The sequence below is a fragment of the Lissotriton vulgaris genome, chromosome 6 (assembly GCF_964263255.1).
Source record: "Lissotriton vulgaris chromosome 6, aLisVul1.2, whole genome shotgun sequence".
NCBI lineage: Eukaryota > Metazoa > Chordata > Amphibia > Caudata > Salamandridae > Lissotriton > Lissotriton vulgaris.
In genome coordinates this window covers 1,022,782,707-1,022,806,285 of record NC_141694.1, presented here as the reverse complement: position 1 = coordinate 1,022,806,285, position 23,579 = coordinate 1,022,782,707, and the positions used below count along the sequence as shown (strand labels likewise).

At 41.5% G+C, this 23,579-nt stretch overlaps 1 protein-coding gene across 3 annotated transcripts in view; it reads left to right on the top strand.

The window, feature by feature from the left end:
* Positions 1 to 23,579, top strand: part of LYST (lysosomal trafficking regulator) — a 4,348,576-nt gene that overhangs the window by 731,515 nt on the left and 3,593,482 nt on the right. For all 3 annotated transcript variants that reach the window (XM_086927077.1, XM_086927076.1, XM_086927078.1), the window contains one exon: positions 18,904 to 19,025. In XM_086927077.1, coding sequence (XP_086783203.1) covers positions 18,904 to 19,025 — 122 coding nt within the window. The remainder of the gene's footprint in view (positions 1 to 18,903; positions 19,026 to 23,579) is intronic.

The following is a 23,579-nucleotide window of genomic DNA, read 5'->3' as shown; positions in this document are numbered from 1 at the left end:
GCAGATGTATTGCACTGATGATAGAGGCATGGCTGGGCACATTCAAATCACCTCACTATGGCACAACACTCGCAGTCTGCCGCCTGTAGTGGCATAATGCAACAGACCACGGTTCCACCCCTAAGGATATTGACCTGGAACGTACGAGGGTTGGGGGACAAAATCAAGAGGGGGCTGGTGCTGCAGGCTCTCAAGCGGCAAGGCCCAACATTGGTTTTACTACAAGAGACACATCTCACGGGGAGGGCGTGCCAGGCACTGGACCGACGAGGCTACAAAATGATAGCACACTCAGAGTTTACCTCAGGCTCAAGGGGTACAGGTATTCTGATAAAGAAGACCTCCCCATTCATTCTTTTGCAGCACAAAGTAGATGATCAAGGACGTTTTGCAGCAATACATGGGCAGTGGGAGGGCCGGCTTCTAAACGTAGTATCAGTTTATATACCACCAGCGCTTCAAACAGTAGCCCTACCGGCATTGGGTGAGTTTCTACTGAATCTCCGGGCGGGAGACACCATCATTGGGGGGGATTTCAACTCAGTGGTGGACCCAGTGTTAGATAAATTCCCGGTGCGGGCTCACTCATCCGGTCCTTCCAGTTTCCTGGGTTTCCTAGAAGCTTTGGGCCTGGCGGATATTTGGAGGCACAGACACCCCACCACGAAGCAATACACTTACCACTCGGCAGTACACAATAGTTTGTCTAGAATAGACTATTTCTTGATGCTTGGAAACGGTATGCACAATGTAGATACCATAGATATACTACCCAGGGGAATATCCAACCATTCTCCGATAGTATTGACACTCTCCAGCCAAGAGAAGACACGTAAGAGGATATACCCCATATATCCTAACTTTCTGAAGATCCCCAAAATCAAGAGAGAACTCAAGAAAGCGTCAATTTTATTTTGACGAAATAGAAACATCAGTGGCCTCTCCCTCGATTCTTTGGGGAGCATATAAGATGGTCCTACGAGGTCAGGCAATGGCTTCCCTTACAGGGCACAAAAAGACACAAAGAAGAACTCTCAGAGTTGGAGCTGTCCTTGCATACAGCGAACATAGCCCATATGGTGGCTCCCACTGCAGAATCAGCACACACTTTGCAGCTACGCCAGCAGCAGTATAGAGAACATCTCAGACTGCTGGTACTTGACAGTATCTCGGCTACAACCCACAGAGTCTACGATGTGGGAGATAAAGCCGGAAAAATGTTAGCCTGGTTAGATAAAAAGGGAGGGAGCAATAGAGGCATACAGCAATTGTACACTAGTGAGGGGCAAATCCAGACACACCCCGAGGAGATTGTCAACGCGTTGGCAGATCACTACGAGAGGGTATATACCCCGGACAGAGAGGTCACGGAGAGTACAGCCTTAGACTCCCTCAGTCACATTGTGACCCAGACACTTACACAGGCAGCGGTCCAAGATTTGGAAGCAGACCTCACTATCGATGAAATTCAACTGGCGATACATGCGATACAATCCGGGAACGTCTTGGGCCCCAATGGGATCCCCATAGAGTGGTACAGACTTATGTCTGATACACTTAGCCCACCACTGCTGGCTATGTACACGGAGAGCCTAACAAACGCTGAACTCCCGCTGGATCAACGGACAGCGACGATAGTGGCGATTCCGAAACCCGGTAAGCCACCGACAGACTGCGCATCTTACCGCCCAATCTCTCTTCTCAATGCAGAAGCAAAAATCCTCGCGAAGCTTTTAGCCACTAGATTGATGGTCCATCTCCCAATACTGATACACCCTGATCAATCGGTATTTATGCCGCATAGGAGCACCGCTTTCAATCTCAGACGTGTACATGGGGTGTTAGCGCGAGCTCCGTTGTTATTAGGACCGGTCGTGATCCTTTCACTGGATGCCAAAATGGCGTTCGACATGGTGGAGTGGGGACACCTCTTCGCAGTCCTGTCCCACATGGGATTTGGCCCCAAGTTCATAGCTTGGATACGCCTTCTGTACGCCAACCCGGTCGCCCACATTGCAGCCAATGGCCACATCTCACATACAATCCAGCTGACAAGAGGGACCCGGCAGGGCTGTCCCCTTTCACCCTTATTATTTGCTCTAGTCTTGGAACCACTGGTGACACTGATTAGAACAACGCCATTGTTGAAAGGGATTAGCTGGAAGGAAGGATGGGAGGATCGTGTATCGCTTTACGCTGACGATATGTTTGTGTATTTGACGGATCCGGAAAGAAGTATACCAGCACTCCTCACACTCTGTGATGCTTACGGGAAAACGTTGGGATACACTCTGAATTGGTCGAAATCCGTGTTGTACGTTCTGAAGGGACCACCGCCCTCGCTCACGGTAGACTGCCCGCTTGTGCTGGCCACGGCCTCCTTCAAATACCTTGGAATATATATCACCGACAATCAGACGGAATTCTTTGAAAAAGATTTGAAACCACCCCTGGACCGGCTGCGAACTGATGTGAGGCATTGGGCGTTATTGCCATTAACGCTCCTCGGTAGAGCAGCGCTCTACAAGATGATGGCTCTCCCAAGATTTCTTTACGCCCTAGAGAACACCCTCTACCCGGTTTCGCCGCGGTACTTTCAGCAGGTAACAGCGTTGGTGTCCAATCTACTGTGGGGTAACCGACCGGCACGCATTGCCCATATCAAACTGAACAGAAGTTGGTACGAGGGGGGGGGGATTGCATTACCGAACGTACAACTGTACTATTGGGCTGCCCAGCTCAAAATTATCAACCAGTGAATTTATATGCCTCAGGATGACCCAGCCTCAGGGCTGACAGGACACAATTAGGCACAGATAGAATGCTCTCAGTGCTCTACAATAGAGGCCAAGTGGCGAAGTTGATGGGACATGCGAGGCATACGGCCACGATATGGCACACAGCACAGGCAAAATTGGTCTGGAAGGAAACAATCACTAAACTCACCCCACTCTGGGACACCAGGGCTTTGGGGCAACTGAGAAGAAGTAAGGGGTTTACGCAATGGGATAGCATAGGAATATCGACGGTGGGAGACTTATGGGACAAGGGGACAGTAATCCCGTTCACCCTGCTCCAGCAACAATAAGATCTGGGACCGAACGAAACTTATAGGTACGTGCAAATCAGGCGCGCATTGCTTCAGGCAATCCCGACAGACACCGGAGTCCCGGAATCTTCTCCTTTAGAAGATAGGTTACTCACAGACTACATGCAACATAGTGCCACTTCACTTACCTACAGAAAACTAATAAATAACTTATCAGATCCTACACTAAAATTACGCGAGAGGTGGGCGGAGAAACTGGGCGAAATGGATGATACGGAATGGAACAAGGCACTGGCATCCCCAAGGGAGGTGGGCATTTCGGCTAAGTTCAGACTATTACAGCTAAAAATCTTACATCGAATATACTACACTAGAACCACGGAGTAGGAACAGGAACATGGACATGTTAATGTTGACAGAACGAGCGGTAAATGCAGCTAGGGCTTGCCCTCGTAAATGGAACAAGGTTTGGACTTTTTGGAATGTATATAGAGGGGACATATGTGACCCGCTGCCGGAAGAGGATGATGCCAGCTCCGACGAAGAGGAAGAGGGGTAGTGGGATTGATACTGATGAGCTACTGACCGCGGTAGAATGCACGGTGAGGTACCAGGCGTTACAATGTCATTTTGAACTACGATTGTATACAACTGTATATCTAAGCCTTCATAGAACTATTGTCGAATTGAATGTCAACGTGTATGTTTGTTACACTGGAAAATAATAAAAATTGTTTAAAAAAAAAGACCAAACGGCCGAGAAAGTCCTACAAGTTACTCAAGGCCAGAATATACTGCTCGCCCCTACTCACGCCCTGTTGCCCTCTCACAGCCTCAGTTAAATTCGCATGTAGGATCAGCCCTGGTAGAAATAATCACAGCTGCCCATGGGAAACTGTCACTGAACAATCAGCCGCCGACTAAGGATGCTAATGTATGCTCACAGACGCCACAAAAAGTAGACCGAGAAGAGGCAATGGTACGTAGGCCAGGTCTCGCACCAACATCTGAAGTAGAACCGGAATTAGAAAAAGAGGCAGAAAAAGAAATGTGTCAGTCCCTCGAACTTAGTGAAAACTTTGCAAAGAGAAAGGCGGAACAAGATAGTTCAGTACAGGAACTGCTGGTAACTATCTTGCAAGAATTGAGAGACCTGAAAATATCGCAAGCAAGGGAAATATCACAGCTGAACAATAGATTGGCAAAGATGGAGGAGACCTTAACTAACCTACCGAGCAGAGTCACTGAGGCAGAAACCCGCGTTTCGGCTCTCGTAGACACCATCATTACCATGCAAAAGGATTTACAGGTATTGAATAAAAGGAAGTCCCAGATGGAATCAAAGTTACAAGAGTTACAACAGGAGATCCAACCTACGCCTCGTGGGAATATCGGAAGGCCAGGAAAGTACAGAAATGGTAAAATGGACTGAGACTTTGTTGAAGAAGGCAATGCCTGAATTGAAAGGGGATCTCTCAATAACTATAGCCCATAGGGTACCCGCACACAAGCCTCCGAACCTTAAGTATCCATGAACCATCTTAATAAACTTCTCAGACTACAGAATCAAAGAGCACATTTTAAACGCAGGAATATCCAGGAGATCATTCAGTGTCGACGAAATCAAGAACTTTAAAAAATATTTTTTACATGTCAGTTGCCTCTTCTCACAGACTGAAGGATTTTATTCAAATGATTGATTCTTATAAGACTAAAGGGGCGCAGGCGATGATTGTGCAACAATCTAACTTAAAAGTGATAGCCAAAGGAAAATGTTTTATTCTTACAGACATATTGGAAGCCCAAAACCTTTTAGAATGTCTCAGTGCAACATAAGGAAAGGGGAACTCTGAGGCTCTATGCCTAAAGGTCTGTTTCAATGACACTGAGTAGCAACATAAGAATCAAATAAAAAATCTAAAAGCTTTCCTCGAGGGGCGGATACAAGGGGAATCAGGGGACGTGATAGGATGCAACAAAATGTCATCCGACAGAAAAAAGGAGGAGGAGGGAAAGACAGTGGGACGATTCGGGGTTTTCCTCTTTCTGGGGAGGAGGTGGTGGGACAATGGGGGTAAAGCAGTGGGGAGGGTGGGGTGGAGGGGTGGTGGTGTGGGTGAAGCGGTAAAAAAGAGTTCGTAGACAGAAATGTTTTTGTTTTTTTCTTGGTTTTTTTTCTCCATTTTTTTTTCATTCTCTTTCTTCCACAAAGAGGACTTGGAATGTTGTTGTCTTATATTGAATGCTGCATTTTAATATGCTTTTATTGTCTACTGCGTATAATGGATACAAGCTGCACTGTAGTATACTGGGTTTATTGGTTTATTGACTGCTTGGTCTATAAGTTAGCCAACCCTCTTGCACAATTGATACAAATTGTACTGTAGTACACCAACTTGAATGCACAATTTGCACTTATTGTATGTTTTGCACAAATATCATGGAAGACAGGTTATATTTCCACAATCTTGCTCAATTTAATGGTTTGCATTTTAGTGGATATCTTGGGCTGTTACTGTCCTATAGGAAGAAAAAATCAAAGAATTTTTGCGGTAATCTATCTACGTATTCTGCATATTTTGCACAAGCTCGCTTTTTAGACATTCGTTTTGCACATCCAGCATCTTATATTATGATCTGTACAATTGTCATACCAGATATGGTATACGTGTTTGGTTTGCACAATTCAAATGATTTGTATTTTTGCATTTTGCACATGTAGCACTTTACTGTACGATTTATACAATTAGCACACCAGATATGGTATATTTGCGTAGTTGCGAAACAATACAAGTTCCCTTTTCATCAAATCAGAACGAGAGACTTTCGTCTCTAGGAGATTTATGGCGGGCGCTTAGGGTGAGTCAAAACAAGTATCACAAAGTTGTGTTAGGATCACTGAATTTACACTCTATTTCGTACCCTTTACTCAACATCATTATGACCGAGTTAGCATTGTGAAAAAATATAGGTCTTTCAACTGTGACATGTATAAAGAAGAAAATTTATTATAAATTGTTTTTGTTCAAGCCGATTTTGGAAACATACATTCATTGATAAAAGATTTATTTTTGTTAAAAACACATGATGTAGCAATAATCACAAAAAAATTTTTTAAAAACAAGATGCACTTCACTGAATAAAAGATTTATCACACAAACAGAAAATTGTCGACGCGGCGTTTCGGTGATATTAGGTCGTCACCTTCTTCAGGACAGTATGTTATTTAAAATCACTGGAATTTAAAAGAAGAATACTATATTAGCATTTTGTATAGTATCTTTGCGGCTGAACAGTAATCATCATTTTCTGACTACACATCATATCCTAATGTCACAGTAACTCTATGTTTTTAAATCAAAGGCATTGCACTTGTTCCACAATCTTTTACATAGTATACTCATCCTAACTCTTCTACATCACTGTTCACATAGTTATTCCCTTCTGTATCTGACTACACATCATATCCTAATGTCACAGTAACTCTATGTTTTTAAATCGAAGACATTGCACTTGTTCCACAGTCTTTTACATAGTATCCTCATCCTTATTCTTGTACATTACTGTTCACATAGCTATTCCCTTCTGTATTCGTGAATCCTACAACTTCTGTTTGTTCTCACCCTTATTTTTGGCGTCCTTTAGTGCCAAACGGTCTCTAGTATCTATGGGGGGTTCACTGCTTTGAAGACCATCCCACAGTCTTTTCCTACCATCTAATGTCTTTTTATTTCTTAACGACAGGTATATTCGCTTTTTACATACCTTTAGATGTTTGTAGGTCAATCGCTTTTTAATTTGGCGATGTTCAACCTTATCTGAATCTTTCCCAATATCTGTAAAATTCAATTGAGAGATAATGCGCTGAGTCATTAATTTGCCCTTTTGGTGAATCTTTTTTATATCTGAGTTCATCATGGGTATGTTGGCTTTAATGTTTACCTTTCTTTAGTAAAAACTGTTTCTTAGTTGGAGTGGGTCAGTGTTGATCCGCTACTCCGTGAGGATAAAATAGTTGTCTGCCTAGTGGGTAAATCATTAGATTAGGTGATGATCACTTCTTTTTTAATTTTTAAGAGCATGCCATCGTATTACTTTACTATTGTTTTAAGAAAGTCTTAATGGTACCTGAAGTCTCTGGCAGAAGAATCTTATGCAGAGGACGGTATACCTTTCACAACCCAGTATTTCAATCAGCTTTCTTTTTAACCTGAGGCTGGATGACAAATACCCAAACAGAGTAATTTTAGGGTTTTCCCTTAGTTTAGTAATATTTTGTGGGTGACCTTTACTTCAGGTTGTAATTCTTACCTCCCAACTTTTCTTTTGGTTGCCTGCTATTGGATTTTATGAATCAGGATTTCCTGGCGCATTCAAGGTGGAAGTGTCTTTTTACTATAAAGTAAATGAGAGGATTTCAGGGTGTCAATGTTTTAAATCCATTCCGGTTAGGTGATTAATTTTAAGACTATATTGCTATTTTATATCTAAAATGTCTTACAAGAAGTTGGTCTTACCTCCCAATATACCTTTGTAGTGCCCACTCTTTTTCATTTAGAGCGCAAAGTATCTGGTGCACTCAGGTTAAGAATGTCAGCTTAATCTAAAACAAATAGGGTAAAAAAACGGAAGTGTCTAGTTTAAATGCTCTCCGTTAGGGAATCATTCGTTAATAAAGGTTTTAGGTGTGGAGGGTTTCGGGCTTAGTACTTACATTTCAGTAAATGCCGTCGCGTTTTCCGGGTGTTCTCCTCTGCCGTCATGCGAATGGTCTCTGGTTTCCACTGCGCTCTATCTGCGCATTTATAGGTCGCGCAGGGAGCTTAATTGGGCTCGAGTTATTTCACCTGTTTCTTGCTGCATTCAATTAAGATGCTGTTTTGTCGGTCGGCCATCTTTGAATGGTTACTAAATCGGGATCTATCCTTCTTTTGCCCCAAACTTATTAGTTTACTCTCCTTATGTCTTGCAATGCGATTCAATTGATTTGTTTTCTCTATTTTTGGGGTATTCGAACTGTTATTGATTAACCTACTGTTTATTTCGATCGCGCGTTTTATCCCACTGTTAGTGAACGTGTGGGTAAGCGCGAAGAGGCTGGAATTGTGGCGGCCATCTTTAGATATGTTTTTGCTGTACCGCTTACTCTCTTTTCGATAGAATCAGTTTTATTTACTGGGTTCGCATTGTTGATTCCTCTATGGTAGTCACATAAATATGTGCGAGGAGTGGTGACCTTATGGGAAAAGAAAATGAAAAAAACGCACGGTCCTCTGTCATGGTGTTTGGTAATTCCATTTTTCTCATAGGTGCATTAAGATTCTTTTCGGTCTATTTCTCATTATATCTCCCCGATATTAATTCCTTCTTCTATTCGTGATTTATTGGGGTGCTTAAAAGGGGCAGAGTTTACCTCTAGGATCGTTTAACATCCACTAAGTTTGGTTTCACACGGCGGCCATCTTTGAGTGGTCTCTAGAGTTGGCCAGACCTTAGTTTTATCATAAACGCTAGTTATTGGCTGTGTATTAATATTCCAGATAGGATCTGTTATTTGGTCTCTTGTTCTGGTGTTATTTCCTATTATATCTCCATGTTATGATGTTAGGTCTAAATAATTACTGGTTTTTATTTTTTATTTCCCTTGGTGTATATTGTGATTTATCCTGTAGGTACTACAGAATCCTATCCCACTCTTCTTTGCTGTTTAGTCCATTATTAAAGGTATTGAATTTGGACATGTAGTATTGCTCTCTCTTTCTTCTTTTCATGTCCAAATCACCTCCTCTGTTATTTAGTCTGACCACTTCAAGTCTAGAGACCACTCAAAGATGGCCGCCGTGTGAAACCAAACTTAGTGGATGTTAAACGATCCTAGAGGTAAACTCTGCCCCTTTTAAGCACCCCAATAAATCACGAATAGAAGAAGGAATTAATATTGGGGAGATATAATGAGAAATAGACCGAAAAGAATCTTAATGCACCTATGAGAAAAATGGAATTACCAAACACCATGACAGAGGACCGTGCGTTTTTTTCATTTTCTTTTCCCATAAGGTCACCACTCCTCGCACATATTTATGTGACTACCATAGAGGAATCAACAATGCGAACCCAGTAAATAAAACTGATTCTATCGAAAAGAGAGTAAGCGGTACAGCAAAAACATATCTAAAGATGGCCGCCACAATTCCAGCCTCTTCGCGCTTACCCACACGTTCACTAACAGTGGGATAAAACGCGCGATCGAAATAAACAGTAGGTTAATCAATAACAGTTCGAATACCCAAAAAATAGAGAAAACAAATCAATTGAATCGCATTGCAAGACATAAGGAGAGTAAACTAATAAGTTTGGGGCAAAAGAAGGATAGATCCCGATTTAGTAACCATTCAAAGATGGCCGACCGACAAAACAGCATCTTAATTGAATGCAGCAAGAAACAGGTGAAATAACTCGAGCCCAATTAAGCTCCCTGCGCGACCTATAAATGCGCAGATAGAGCGCAGTGGAAACCAGAGACCATTCGCATGACGGCAGAGGAGAACACCCGGAAAACGCGACGGCATTTACTGAAATGTAAGTACTAAGCCCGAAACCCTCCACACCTAAAACCTTTATTAACGAATGATTCCCTAACGGAGAGCATTTAAACTAGACACTTCCGTTTTTTTACCCTATTTGTTTTAGATTAAGCTGACATTCTTAACCTGAGTGCACCAGATACTTTGCGCTCTAAATGAAAAAGAGTGGGCACTACAAAGGTATATTGGGAGGTAAGACCAACTTCTTGTAAGACATTTTAGATATAAAATAGCAATATAGTCTTAAAATTAATCACCTAACCGGAATGGATTTAAAACATTGACACCCTGAAATCCTCTCATTTACTTTATAGTAAAAAGACACTTCCACCTTGAATGCGCCAGGAAATCCTGATTCATAAAATCCAATAGCAGGCAACCAAAAGAAAAGTTGGGAGGTAAGAATTACAACCTGAAGTAAAGGTCACCCACAAAATATTACTAAACTAAGGGAAAACCCTAAAATTACTCTGTTTGGGTATTTGTCATCCAGCCTCAGGTTAAAAAGAAAGCTGATTGAAATACTGGGTTGTGAAAGGTATACCGTCCTCTGCATAAGATTCTTCTGCCAGAGACTTCAGGTACCATTAAGACTTTCTTAAAACAATAGTAAAGTAATACGATGGCATGCTCTTAAAAATTAAAAAAGAAGTGATCATCACCTAATCTAATGATTTACCCACTAGGCAGACAACTATTTTATCCTCACGGAGTAGCGGATCAACACTGACCCACTCCAACTAAGAAACAGTTTTTACTAAAGAAAGGTAAACATTAAAGCCAACATACCCATGATGAACTCAGATATAAAAAAGATTCACCAAAAGGGCAAATTAATGACTCAGCGCATTATCTCTCAATTGAATTTTACAGATATTGGGAAAGATTCAGATAAGGTTGAACATCGCCAAATTAAAAAGCGATTGACCTACAAACATCTAAAGGTATGTAAAAAGCGAATATACCTGTCGTTAAGAAATAAAAAGACATTAGATGGTAGGAAAAGACTGTGGGATGGTCTTCAAAGCAGTGAACCCCCCATAGATACTAGAGACCGTTTGGCACTAAAGGACGCCAAAAATAAGGGTGAGAACAAACAGAAGTTGTAGGATTCACGAATACAGAAGGGAATAGCTATGTGAACAGTAATGTACAAGAATAAGGATGAGGATACTATGTAAAAGACTGTGGAACAAGTGCAATGTCTTTGATTTAAAAACATAGAGTTACTGTGACATTAGGATATGATGTGTAGTCAGATACAGAAGGGAATAACTATGTGAACAGTGATGTAGAAGAGTTAGGATGAGTATACTATGTAAAAGATTGTGGAACAAGTGCAATGCCTTTGATTTAAAAACATAGAGTTACTGTGACATTAGGATATGATGTGTAGTCAGAAAATGATGATTACTGTTCAGCCGCAAAGATACTATACAAAATGCTAATATAGTATTCTTCTTTTAAATTCCAGTGATTTTAAATAACATACGGTCCTGAAGAAGGTGACGACCTAATATCACCGAAACGCCGCGTCGACAATTTTCTGTTTGTGTGATAAATCTTTTATTCAGTGAAGTGCATCTTGTTTTTAAAAAATTTTTTTGTGATTATTGCTACATCATGTGTTTTTAACAAAAATAAATCTTTTATCAATGAATGTATGTTTCCAAAATCGGCTTGAACAAAAACAATTTATAATAAATTTTCTTCTTTATACATGTCACAGTTGAAAGACCTATATTTTTTCACAATGCTAACTCGGTCATAATGATGTTGAGTAAAGGGTACGAAATAGAGTGTAAATTCAGTGATCCTAACACAACTTTGTGATACTTGTTTTGACTCACCCTAAGCGCCCGCCATAAATCTCCTAGAGACGAAAGTCTCTCGTTCTGATTTGATGAAAAGGGAACTTGTATTGTTTCGCGACGTTTAACCCTCTCCCTTTTCACTAAGGGTTTCTCCTTCTAAATTTGAAGTTGTAATATTTGCGTAGTTTGCACAACTTATGGTTTGTATTTTAGTCAAGAATTTAGTCCATTACTCTATCGCAGGGATAAAAGATCTAATATCGCTAGTGGTCAACCATTTATGTATCTTGAACATTTTTGCACAAATTGCACTTTTGATATGCATTTTGTACACACAGCACAAGTTGCACTTTAGATAGGATATCTATGTATTTGTGAACATAATAAGCTATACACTTCCGTCTTTAAAAAACATTATGAATAGGAATAAACTCGTAATTTTATCTCTGAATACTAACAGGCTGAATAACAGGTGTAAACAAGTGCAATAGAGACCTGGTTAAAAGGATACCACCCAGATGTGATTTTTATGCAAGAGACACACTTTCGAGCCTTAGCAGATGCTAGTAAAATATTTAAATACTGGGCAGGTTTTTATTGCCCATCTGTGTAAGGGATAGCCCATGGGGGGGTGAGCATCTATATAGGCAAACATGTACAATTTCAGGTTAAAGCATCGCACTCAGATACGAGTGGTAGGTGGGTATTCCTGTATGGGACAATAAGCAACACACGCATGATACTAGCCACGATCTACGCACCAGTAGTAGACGACCCGCTCCCCATCCTACTGTTAAAACAAGCTCTCTCAGGTATACCTGGTCAGATTATAAGGAGAGGTGATTTTAATTTTTTGCAAAATCCTGCGGTGGATTCTACAAAAAAAGACCGAAGGCAAAACAAAGCACAAGTAGCCACTGCTCTATTGAGCTGTAAAACAGATCAAGATATTTTAGATAACTGGCGGCTCAATAATTTGACCAGACGAGAGTACTCTTGCTATTCAGCAAAATATGATTCAGCGTCAAGGCTAGATTTTTTTTAACCTCCCATTATCTGGAAGTTAGCAAATACGAACATATAGCAAAATTTTCAGATTATGCCCTTATAAAACTGGAAATCCTCCTAGGGAAGAAAGAAGGAGCAGCCAGAAGGAGCTATTTTAATAAACTCAACTTAGCAGATACGCAATGGTGTGCAGAAGTAGAGAAGGAGATTAGTTTATTTTTTAAGATAAACAAAGATTCTGCCACAATAAGTATAATATGGGATGTCTTCAAGGGTACACTGAGGGGCATAATTACCTCAAAAGAGATACCTAAACAAAAGGCTAAAAAGAAGGAGAGGTCGGTAATAGAAAATAAACAAGCTTATGCAAACCAAGAATATTTCAGAAATAGTACCTCGCATAACAAACCAGAAGTAGTAAATGCAAAAACAAAAATGAGGGAATTCTACTACGAGCTAGGGGATATGACAAGTAGGTTGTATCTTCAGACATGCTATGAAGATAGTGAGTATACGGGAAGATTGTTAGCTTGGCAAGCAAAAGAAAAGCAAGTTCGAAACAGAATCGAATGTATCCAGGATAAAGTAACTAAAACCTGTTAAAGGACTACGTCATTAATAGGCGAGGTGTCATTAGAATCAATTAATACATTTTTACAGGTCACACCCATTTCAATATTGGAAAATCACTATAAAGAGCTGCTGCTAGCCGAATTCACAAAGGAAGAAATAGATATGGTTATCAGCTCCTTGCCCAATTGTAAAGCTACTGGAGAGGATGGTATCCCTGCAGAATTTTTAAGGCATTCGCTACAGTACTCTCCCCCGAGTTTTTAAGACTAGCAAATCATCTATTACAAGGAGGTGACCTACCTGTATCTTTTCGTACGGCAGTGGTGGTCAGTATTTTAAAAAAAGATAAGGGTAGGGAAAATGTAAATTCTTATAGGCCAATAAGCCTTTTAAATATTGACTACAAAATGTTTACTAAACTTCTTGCAAATAGGTTAAATAAGATGGTGGGTTGACTTATTGGGATAGACCAGTGTGGTTTTATAGCAGGGAGGCAGCTTTATACTAATACACATTTTTTACTAGAGGCGCTCAATTTTTTTAAATATTAATAAGCTTAAGGCACAGGTCTGGTTTTTAGATGCTGAAAAAACCTTTGACCTTGTTTCTTGGAACTGTCTTTTCACAACTTTAAAAAGGTTTGGCTTCCCAAGGGATTTTATAACTTTATTAGAACAGCTCTACATGAATTCCCAGGCACACATTTTAATTAACTCTGTTAATATAGGGACATGCCAAATAAATAGAGGTACCACACAAGGATGCCCCCTTTCCCCAATTTTATTTGCCTTATTTATTGAGCCCTTAGCAATTGCTATTAGGGAAAAAAGAGCATATACGGTCCCGGTCCAAGGGATGAAGAACATAAAATTATATGCTGATGATATTGTTATTTTCTTGGACCCAAAGATTGATACTCAGACAGAAGTTATAGGAATCTTAGCTGATTTTGAAAAAATAGGGGAATATAAGATTAACAAGACGAAAACTGAAATAATATTATGCAATTGCAAGGTGAGTTCTCTTATACCAGAATTCAGACAAACATATACCAGCCCAAAGAGGTATCTAGGAATTTATGTAACGGAGAAAGTAGATGATCTTTTTTCTCTAAATTACATTCCATTGTTGAAAAATGTGTGCTCTCAGCTAACGCGATGGAATCAGCTGCCGCTATCAATAATATGCCGAGCTGCGTTAATACGGATGTCCATTCTTCCGTTATTTAATTTTCTTTTTAGCGCAGCACCATGTGCAATACAGGCTTATTTTTTTAAAGAAATAGACAGTATGTTCTCCTCTTTCTTACGGGCAAATAGGATACCAAGATTAGCCCTTAGCACTTTAAATTATCCTGTAGCAGAGGGAGGATTATCATTACCAAATATCAGAGATTACTATTATGCAGCATTTGCACATCATAGTTTTAGATTTTTTTTTTAGATCCACAAGAGGCAGATAATTTTTTTATGAAAAAGATTTTTAGGGAGCATAACATAGTAGATCCCACACGAGTCGTTAAGTACCCCAAAAAAGTACGCTATAAGATCTTGCAAAGGATGTACAAACAAAAATCTCAGCTCTTAGCACATTATGATATTTTAAGAGTCAACATTTCAACTAGGCTGTCGAATCTATTTACGGGGGAAGTAAGTGTCCTAGAGAGTAATATAATAAGATTTGTTCAGTTCCAGGATTTTGCTAAGAGGAACTGTTGGAAAACCGGGGCAGAGATTGAAACGGGGCTGCAACACTCGAGCACAATTTGTAATTGGCCATTCATTAGGTTAAAACCCATTTTAGAATAACCTGCCATGGAAAACCTGTACTACAAAACTACTATTAGTGAAATCTTAACTTCCCCATACAGTTGAAAATTTGTAATTGGATTAAAATCTTCAATGATAGTAAATCTTTCTCTCTATATAAAAAAGAGAGGGATAAATGCAAGAAATGGGAAGGCATGCAGATTCTCAAACCAACCTGGAATAGGCTCAATAAGTTTAATATAGCTATATTTAGAGGAGCGAATTTCAAACGCATGCAATACTATTCGAAATGGTTGCTATATAGAACACCCTCTTTTCTCCATAAAATATACCCGCAGATAGAAGACAAATGCTTTCTATGTGCAGAGAAAAGAACCTGGACTCACATCATCTGGGAGTGCCCAAAAATCCATAGCTTTTGGGAGGAGATCGGGAAATATCTTAAAATCATAATTGATCCCCACATTTTCATTGATCAATCTATTTCAGTCCTGGGCTGCTCTTCTGCCATTTCTGTTAATGAGGAAAGTTTATTTATTGCAGCCTTAATAGCAAGGTCTTCAATCCTACAACTGTGGAGAACAGAGAAAGTACCTACTTTTAATGCTTGGAGGGCAAAACTAACCAGAGTACAAGAGATGGAAAAGAAGTATGCAATAAGATCAGGGGCAGTAAGAAAGTATGAAAAATATTGGAGTGTGTTTGAATTGTAGGCGAACCTATCACAGTCTGTATGAAAGGAAAGAACACATATATTTCCCCGGGAATAGTACTTTACACTCTATCCTAAGGAGTTTAATTTCCTTCTGCTTTTTTTAGGAGAGGGTACATATATGGGTATACATTCCGATTCTGCACTTGGCACTTTAACCTATGAGGAACTCTCTGTACTAAAGGAATATTGCTGAGTATTCAGGAATGAATATTGTATCACACTGTAATATTGTGTACTCGCCCAGGTATAGCATTTTGCACTTTATTCTTAATTTCCCTCTGCCCTCTTGCTAATTCGAACATAAAAGGAGGAACGCATCCGGACTCTGCTCTCTGCACTTTAACACTTATGAACTCTCTGTATCTCAGGAAGATTGTGCTCATACTGCTGACTATGTAGAATTGAATACTTACCATATGGTAAAACTTTCCATTCGCCCAGTTATAGCACGTTGCACTTTATTTTGGGGACGGATATGTGTATGCATCCCGATTCTGCACTCTGTACTTTATTTCAAATTACTATGAAGTCTCTGTATTATAGGATTATTATGAATATATTGCTGAGCAGTTAGAAATGTATATCTTTAATACAGTAACATCTTGTATTGTAAACTTAAATTATTATTTTTTTCTTCTTTGTTGAAATTTTGAAATATGTAGTTATATGTATTATTGTATGTTGTATTTATGAACTCTCAATAAAAAAAAAGCTTCAGGTTCATTCCAGCGCCTTTCCTCAGGGCTGATCTAGTGTGCGCACTGAAGCCTAGGCCTTTCCCTGACAGTGGGAGGTCCATGACCTTTCCCGTCACCTGAAGGAGAGTATCACTTGTGCTTTTCATTGTTTGCTGTGCATTGCCACCAATGTCTTGGGTGTGTCCCATAAAGTGATGGCGGCGGCAGGGTACCTCGTTTTCAATTTATAGAGTGACTAGACCTTTTTCCTTTGTCCATGCGAGTGCATTCTTCTGACCCTACTTGTGCAAGGTTTCACTGTGATAAGAAACACAAAACCATGCACAGATATCTTGTGTGCATGTCCAGTATGTGTATGTACGTTGTGTGTGTCGCATGTAGGGTAGTCAAACTCTGTATGATGTGAGTCTGAGTACCGAAACCCGTGGGATCCACTGGTAAGCATGGCACAAGATGAAGGATGAGTATAGACACTCCAAAATACTGGAAGTATATTTCCAACATTCTTGTGGCTGTAGGGAAGGGACTCGCACTCTAAAATAAGGAGGATGGAGCGAGTGGTACGGATGTATGACATTACAACGCATGCTTTTACCACGCATGCCTTTACAACGCGGTTTTTACAACGCATGCTTTTACAACGCATAGTGCTTTGGGGCGCTGGATAGTGAATAGTTTAATTTACTATTCCAACTCCAGTCCCCGTGGATAGTAGGGAAGGTGTTGGATAGTAAATTAAACCTATTCCCTATCCTAGAGCGCCCCCCAGCACAATGCGTTGTAATGGTTTGCGTTGTAAAAGTTGCGTTGTAAAGGCACTGCGTGGTAAAAGTTGCGTTGTAAAGGATGTTTCCCAGTGGTACCCTTAGAAATGTACTCATTAGCAAAGGACTCCTGATTAGTTCTTTGTGAGCACTTGCATATAGTCGAAGGTAAGGGTGAATGGTGGGACAGCATTAACTTGTTCAGGATGAGGAATGTTCTTGGCAGGGCATGCCTTTTTGTCTCCGATTGCTCCTTCAGGAAGGCTGATGGCGGTAAAGTGCAGAAAAGTCGCTCTTTGTTGACCCCCTTTTTTTTCAAGTTATACCCCTGCTTGGAGCAACCCCCATTGCTATTGACTATGAGTGCTGTCTCTTTGCACAAAGGAATAAGAATTAACCAAGACAGTTCTGAAGTCTTGGATAGTGAATACAAACTACCCTGTCTGGAAAATTTCCCAAGTTCATCTTAGCTTAGGAAGGGAGTATTCTACAGAGTACTGGAATAGCTGCTTTGCGACCAGGTCTGGTGTTTGCCTGACATCCAGTCTCCTAGTGGTTAGGGTACATGACCTGGTCAGCACTTTCAGCTGGAGGAGTCGACTTTCTGCCCAAAGAGCCTGGAATCCTCACTGCCTTCTGAGAGAGAAAGGTGTATGCCTGGCCCAGCAGGAAAAGTAGTAGTCCAGGAGGAGAAGCTGAGAATGCTCTTACCATGACTAGCCCCAGAGAAAGCCGACTACCCATAAGAGCTATCCGAGAGGACAAATGCTGCAAAGAGGTTCCTCCAGTCTCTCTGCACATTTCCTGAGTGAGCAGTACCAAAATTGTACCAGATTGTGTAATTCTGTATCACCTGGCAGCTTTCCTCAAATTTGAGAGAATGGTGCTGCCACTGCTGAAGAGAGCCAGGTCACAACCAAAGTGTAGATGCCTGACCAGCCCAGAGTTATTGACCGCCTTGACAACCCTTCCAAGGGAGAGTCGGTCTGAAGATGCCACTGCTGGGAGTTTGACTGTGAAGTGTGGGAAGGCTTGTACTTGTCCCACCTTGCAAAGGTAGAGTAAGATTGACCCCAGGACACCAGCAGCAAATAACCATAACAACCCTGTTTCCCTACGAATGAGGTCTGATAGCTCTGTTCTTTCGTGTTCCCCAACATCCTACTGGATGTCCTGTTAGACGCATGGCCATTATTTGTTAATCAAGTTGAAAATTGGATTGCAGCATACTAACTGTTACTGAACAATACCTGGGCATTGGGCATCTCTAAGATGAAGTGGAATGATCTGTGTTTGGAGAACTATAACAACTTAGCGGGGTAGACAGAAGCAAGAGCCTATATCGAGGACAATGATGGAGGAGTGTGGCCTAAAGGACCTGCAAAGAAATTCAACAGATTTTACATCCCTTCAAACACAGCATGCAGAAAGCTAATCATGAGCGCATGTACAAATCAAGAACTATTAATTCTATTTCTTTTCTCCCCCCTCACATTTTAGCTCAGTCTCCTTTCCCTTTATTTTGCCTCGATTCAATTCAAATTCAATCTTGTAACTGAACTGAGTGGTGGGATTCTGCATCAGTGTGATCTTTGAAATTGATGGTGAAACTTTCTATTTTAGTGAGGTGTTCATTTATCTGTGTTGCCCCTACTTTTTTCACTTTACACAGGATAGAAGTAAAATGGTCTTTACTTCAATAAAAAAAAAATCTGTCCAGAGTTTGTTAAATTAAAAAAGACTGGGACAAAAACGTTGGCAAGTGTCTCCTTTATCGTGTACATTGCTTTAAATATTCTTTATACAATAACTGTATACAAAAGCTTGTATAACAGTAATAGGATTACAGAGAAGTATTCTTTTGAGTATTTAATCTAAATGCTCTTTCGTGTTTAACATTAAAATAAGATGTAGTGTTTATTTTTTTAGAGTGCCAGCAAATTTTGACTGACCTTCTGGTATCGTTAATGAGTTCAAGAACGTGCTCGGAAGAACTTACCCTCCTAATGAGGTTGTTTTTGGAGAAAGACCCAGTTATAGTGAGTATGAAGGTGAGTTATCTAGCTTAACCTATTTACCCTATCAGTTTACAGCAAGTTTTTGTTTATTTGCCATGTAAAAAGTCATGTTGCATGGTTGCTCCTGTAAATGGTCATGCATTTCATCAAGTAGTTTATAGGTATCTAACCTCCTAAAAAGGTTTCTCTCAATATTGAGTGTGTGAACACATGTAAATGGCTGGTATCTTGTCATGTTCCTACTAGATGTGTGTGATGTATGTAGGCTCGTTAATTCCATTGGTTGGGTCTTGAGTGAAAAATGTAGATTGCAGGGTTGCTGTACTGTTTCACTTTAGTTGCTAAAGAAAAATGTGGTCAAACCTATGTGATGAACCACACACTATGTAATTCAAAAACTGGTGCTTGAGCATGCACCAGAAACTGGATGCAACAACCTTAGAAACCACAGTGAGTCAACCTTCATACGTAAACCGTTGTAATCAAGTTCATCCAATTTTAATTAATTTGAACATGCATTTTTTTTTTGTAAACCAACTTTCTTTGTCATTTGAAAGACAAGGCATCATACAATACAGGCACTTGCTCCACTCAGCAAGCCAGCTGACGTACACCTCTCACATATTTGAAATTTGAGAGTACTATGTTAACATCCATATCCTGACTCCATATCCTCAGGATCTTCAGTGGTAGGTGTTTGCTAAGCACATGCCTACAAGTGAAACAGTAAATAATTCAACCCCCCTCCAAACAGTAACTCCCACCCCCCTCTACCTCGACCCCCTCCCCCAGGCGTGTCTTGGGTTATTAAGCACTTGCGGCCCTCTCCGGGACATCTTGCAGAAATTTCTCTCTACTCCTCTTGGCCTCTTCAGTCCGGTTGAGACTGCAGCTGGGGGCACACTCCTCATTTCTCTAATCTCCACGCATGCATCTCAATACATGTAATCAACCATTCACCCCCCGACTATCCTCGGTCTCACTCTTCAGAAATGTCTTTGAGCTCCTTTAACCGCAACATCAAAGCCTCCCACACCAGGCTGCTTCTAATGTCTTCTCGCTCCCATTACACTTAGCGTCCCGCAAGCGAACCGTTCCTTCACGGTCTGCCCAACACTCAAGTTCTCTTCTCCACATGCTTATGCTGGGACCCCCCCCCCACGCTTTCCAGTGACTTGTGATATCTTGTTTTGCTAATACTAAGCCTAAATCCTGAAATTTGTTGGTGAGCTTGTTCTTGGGAGTATGTGGAATCTGTGTAGCGAGCAATATCCTGCTGTTATATTCACTTGTTTCTCAGTAATTTCCGCTAAAAGTTCTGTCACCTCCGCCAGTAATTCTATATTTATGGGTAACTCAGAACATATGGAGGAACTCCGCTCCTACTTCGCCACAGCGGGGACACGCGGCTGTGGCTATGTTAACATACTTATTAATGCGCCCTAGGGTAAGGTACGCCCTATGGAATACGTAAAAATTACCCAGCTGAAACCCGGCATTTCTAGTGACCTTGCTGACCCTTTCCATTAATTCTCCCATGTTGTTTCCTCCAAGGGTTCTCCTAAGTCCTCTTCTCATTTCTGTTGTAGTTCACTAAGCGGGAGGAGTATTGCACGTCTCAGCCTTCTATACATACAGGTAACCGCCTTAAACATCCCCGCTGCCGTTACCACATATTGGCAACCTTCATCTAATCCAGGTTCAGTAAGGCCAGCTCCCCAATGCTTTCCTATGGCTGCAGTTAAGGCCGCAGGAAGTCACCCCTGGTATCCCATTTTGCTCACTAAATTCTCCAAAGGGTAATAACATGCCATCCTGATATAATTGCCCTATGGTGAGTCTTCCAGCCTCTTCCAATGCTCCTAGCTTCCTCCAGTTCGCCTTATGAGGCAATGCCATACAATACTTTAATGGTATCTCCGGTGCATAAGAGCGTCTCACTTTAGCCCTCTGCGACCTTCTGACCCAACATTTGTGGGCCACATTGACTTCCGCCTTCATTTCTCTCTCTGATACAGGTAGTTTCAATACTATTCTGGGAAGGAGGCCTACTGTACTGTTCCCCGAAGTTGACTGGACACCCATTTCTCCAGCCATTGCAGTTGAGCTGAAATATAATAGTATTCAAAATCCGGCACCACCAGTCCCCCCTCCGTCTTGGGCCTCATTAAGGTCGACAAAGCCACTCTCCTCCTTCCTGCCCCCCACAGGAATCCCATCACCATTGTCTGGAGCTGTTTGAACCGATCTGCTGGGATCCATATTGGGAGAACCCAAAGATGTAGAGGAGTCTTGGAAGAGTCATCATCTTTAGCAAGGGCGTCCTGCCTGCCACTGAAAGGGGGAGGGTTCCCCAGAATTCAAAATTGGCTTTCGTTCACTGTATATTCTTCCCCTCGTTGCCCTCCAGGAGATCCGTTTTATCTTGGTCTATTTGTACCCCTAGATATGGGAGGCATTTCCCTTCCCATTCTATCCCCTCCTCTGTCTGAGGTTTCTCCCACCCCTGCATATTAGAGAACACACTTGACTTTCTCCAATTCACCCTGAGGCCCGCTACACTTTCCAGCTCTAGCAATAGACTTTTAGCACCCTCCAATTCTGTTTTCGTATTTCTTAAAAACAGAATAAAATCGTCGGTGGACAAAGCTATATGATGAATATGTCAGTCTACTTCTAGTCCTCAGTACCAATTCCCAGACCTGGCTTTAGCGGCCAGCGGCTCCATGGCTATCGCAAACAGAAGAAATAACGGGCATCCCTGCTGTGTCCCTCACTCTATCTCATATCCCTTTGAGATATTTATTTATTTTGGAGTTTTATATAGCGCTGGCCAGACCCGAAGGTATCGGAGCGCTTTACAACATTTGTTGAATAACAGTTGAGTAAGCAAAGAGTGGGACAGTAGACACATTGTTCAGCGATGGGTCGTGTATCAATAGAAGTCCTGTTGCAAACGAATGCAGAGTCATCATGAAGGAGGTAATATTGCGGGCAAGGGTAAGATGCTGTAGGAGTTGGTCTTATCGTAGTGCCTAGATCCGCCTTTGTATGACCATTGTCATTTCGTGCGAGCTCGATTGAGGAGGAGCACTTTGAGCTGGCTTTTGAATTCTTTGAAGGAAGGGTTCATCCTGACATGAATGGGGATGACATTCCAAATTCTGGGAGCATTTCCAGAGAAAGACCAAGATAAGGTCTTTTTTTTTACGGGTTTTCGGGGGGATGAGTAGCATAGTGTTGGTGCTCCTAAGATTTCTAGTTTGTCCTGCTTTGTTCAGTTTGGCGGCTAGATAGGTGGGTTTGCCAGTGTGCAGAGCTTTGTGGGTGAGACGGGCAGTTCTGAAGTTAGCATGGAGTTCAATTGGGAGCCAGTTGAGCTCTTGGAGAGCGAGAGAGATGTGTTCATATTTCTTGACTCCCGTCTCCATTCTGGCTGCTGCATTAAGGGTAGCTCTAAGAGGAGCAAGATGTAGCTTGGCTGTGCCTGTGAGGGTGGCGTTCCCATAGTCTAATCTGGATAGCACAAGGGATTGCTTGACTTGCTTGAGGTCTTTTTGAGGGATGAAGGGTTTGATCTTTTTTAGTAGTTTTAAGTTGAAGAAGGCACATCTTGCCGTATTCTTGATGTGTTTGACCAGGTCAAGGTTGGGGTCTAAAGTTATTCCCAGTGACTTCACTGAGTCTGCCGGGATGAGAGTGCAGTTGAGAGCATCAATAGACTTTAACCATTCCTGATTCGAGGGGTCTGCTTCTTGTTGGCTATGAGGAGGATTTCCGTTTTTTTCTTGGTTGAGTTTCAGATGGTTATGGGACAGCCATTTTTGGACTTCTATTCGGGTGACGTTGAGTCTTTGTATGTCCGCTATGGAAGAGGTTTTGAGGTAGATATGGGTGTCGGCGTAGAGATGGAAGGGAATGTTGGCTTTTTTGAGGATGATAGTGAGTGGCTCCATGTAAATGTTGAACAGTGCGGGTGAGAGAACTGAGCCTCGAGGAACGCCTCTGGTTATAGGGTGTAGGTTGGACGTGAAGTTTCGGATTTTTATTCTTTGAAAGCGTTTTTTCAGGAAGGATGTGAACCATTGTAAGACCACCCCTTCTGCTCCCACTTTTTCTCGGAGTACGTTGAGGAGTAGATTGTGGTCGACCGTATCAAAGGTCGCAGAAAGGTCTAGTAGCATAAGTAGACAACATCAGTCCGAGTCCAGTGATTTGTGGATGTTGTTAATGACGTTCACGATGGCAGTCTTGGTGCTGCATCCTTTTCTAAAGCCCGATTGGTGAGGGTCCAGGAGATTGTTGTTGTCCATGTGATGGGAAAGTTGGCAGAGAACACATTTTTCTAGTAGTTTTGCTTGGAATGGGAGATTGGAGACCGGTCTGAAATTGTTGAAGTCATTCGGGGCAGCGCCTGCTTTTTTCAGTAATGGTGTTACCGGACCGATTTTGAGGCAGTCCGGTATGGTTCCTGTTTCCAGGGAACTATTTATGATCTCTGACCAGCGTGCTGCTAGAGAGAGTTTGAGATTTTTAGCCAGTTGCGCGGGAAGAGGGTCCTCAATGTGTGATGAAGGCTTGGACCCG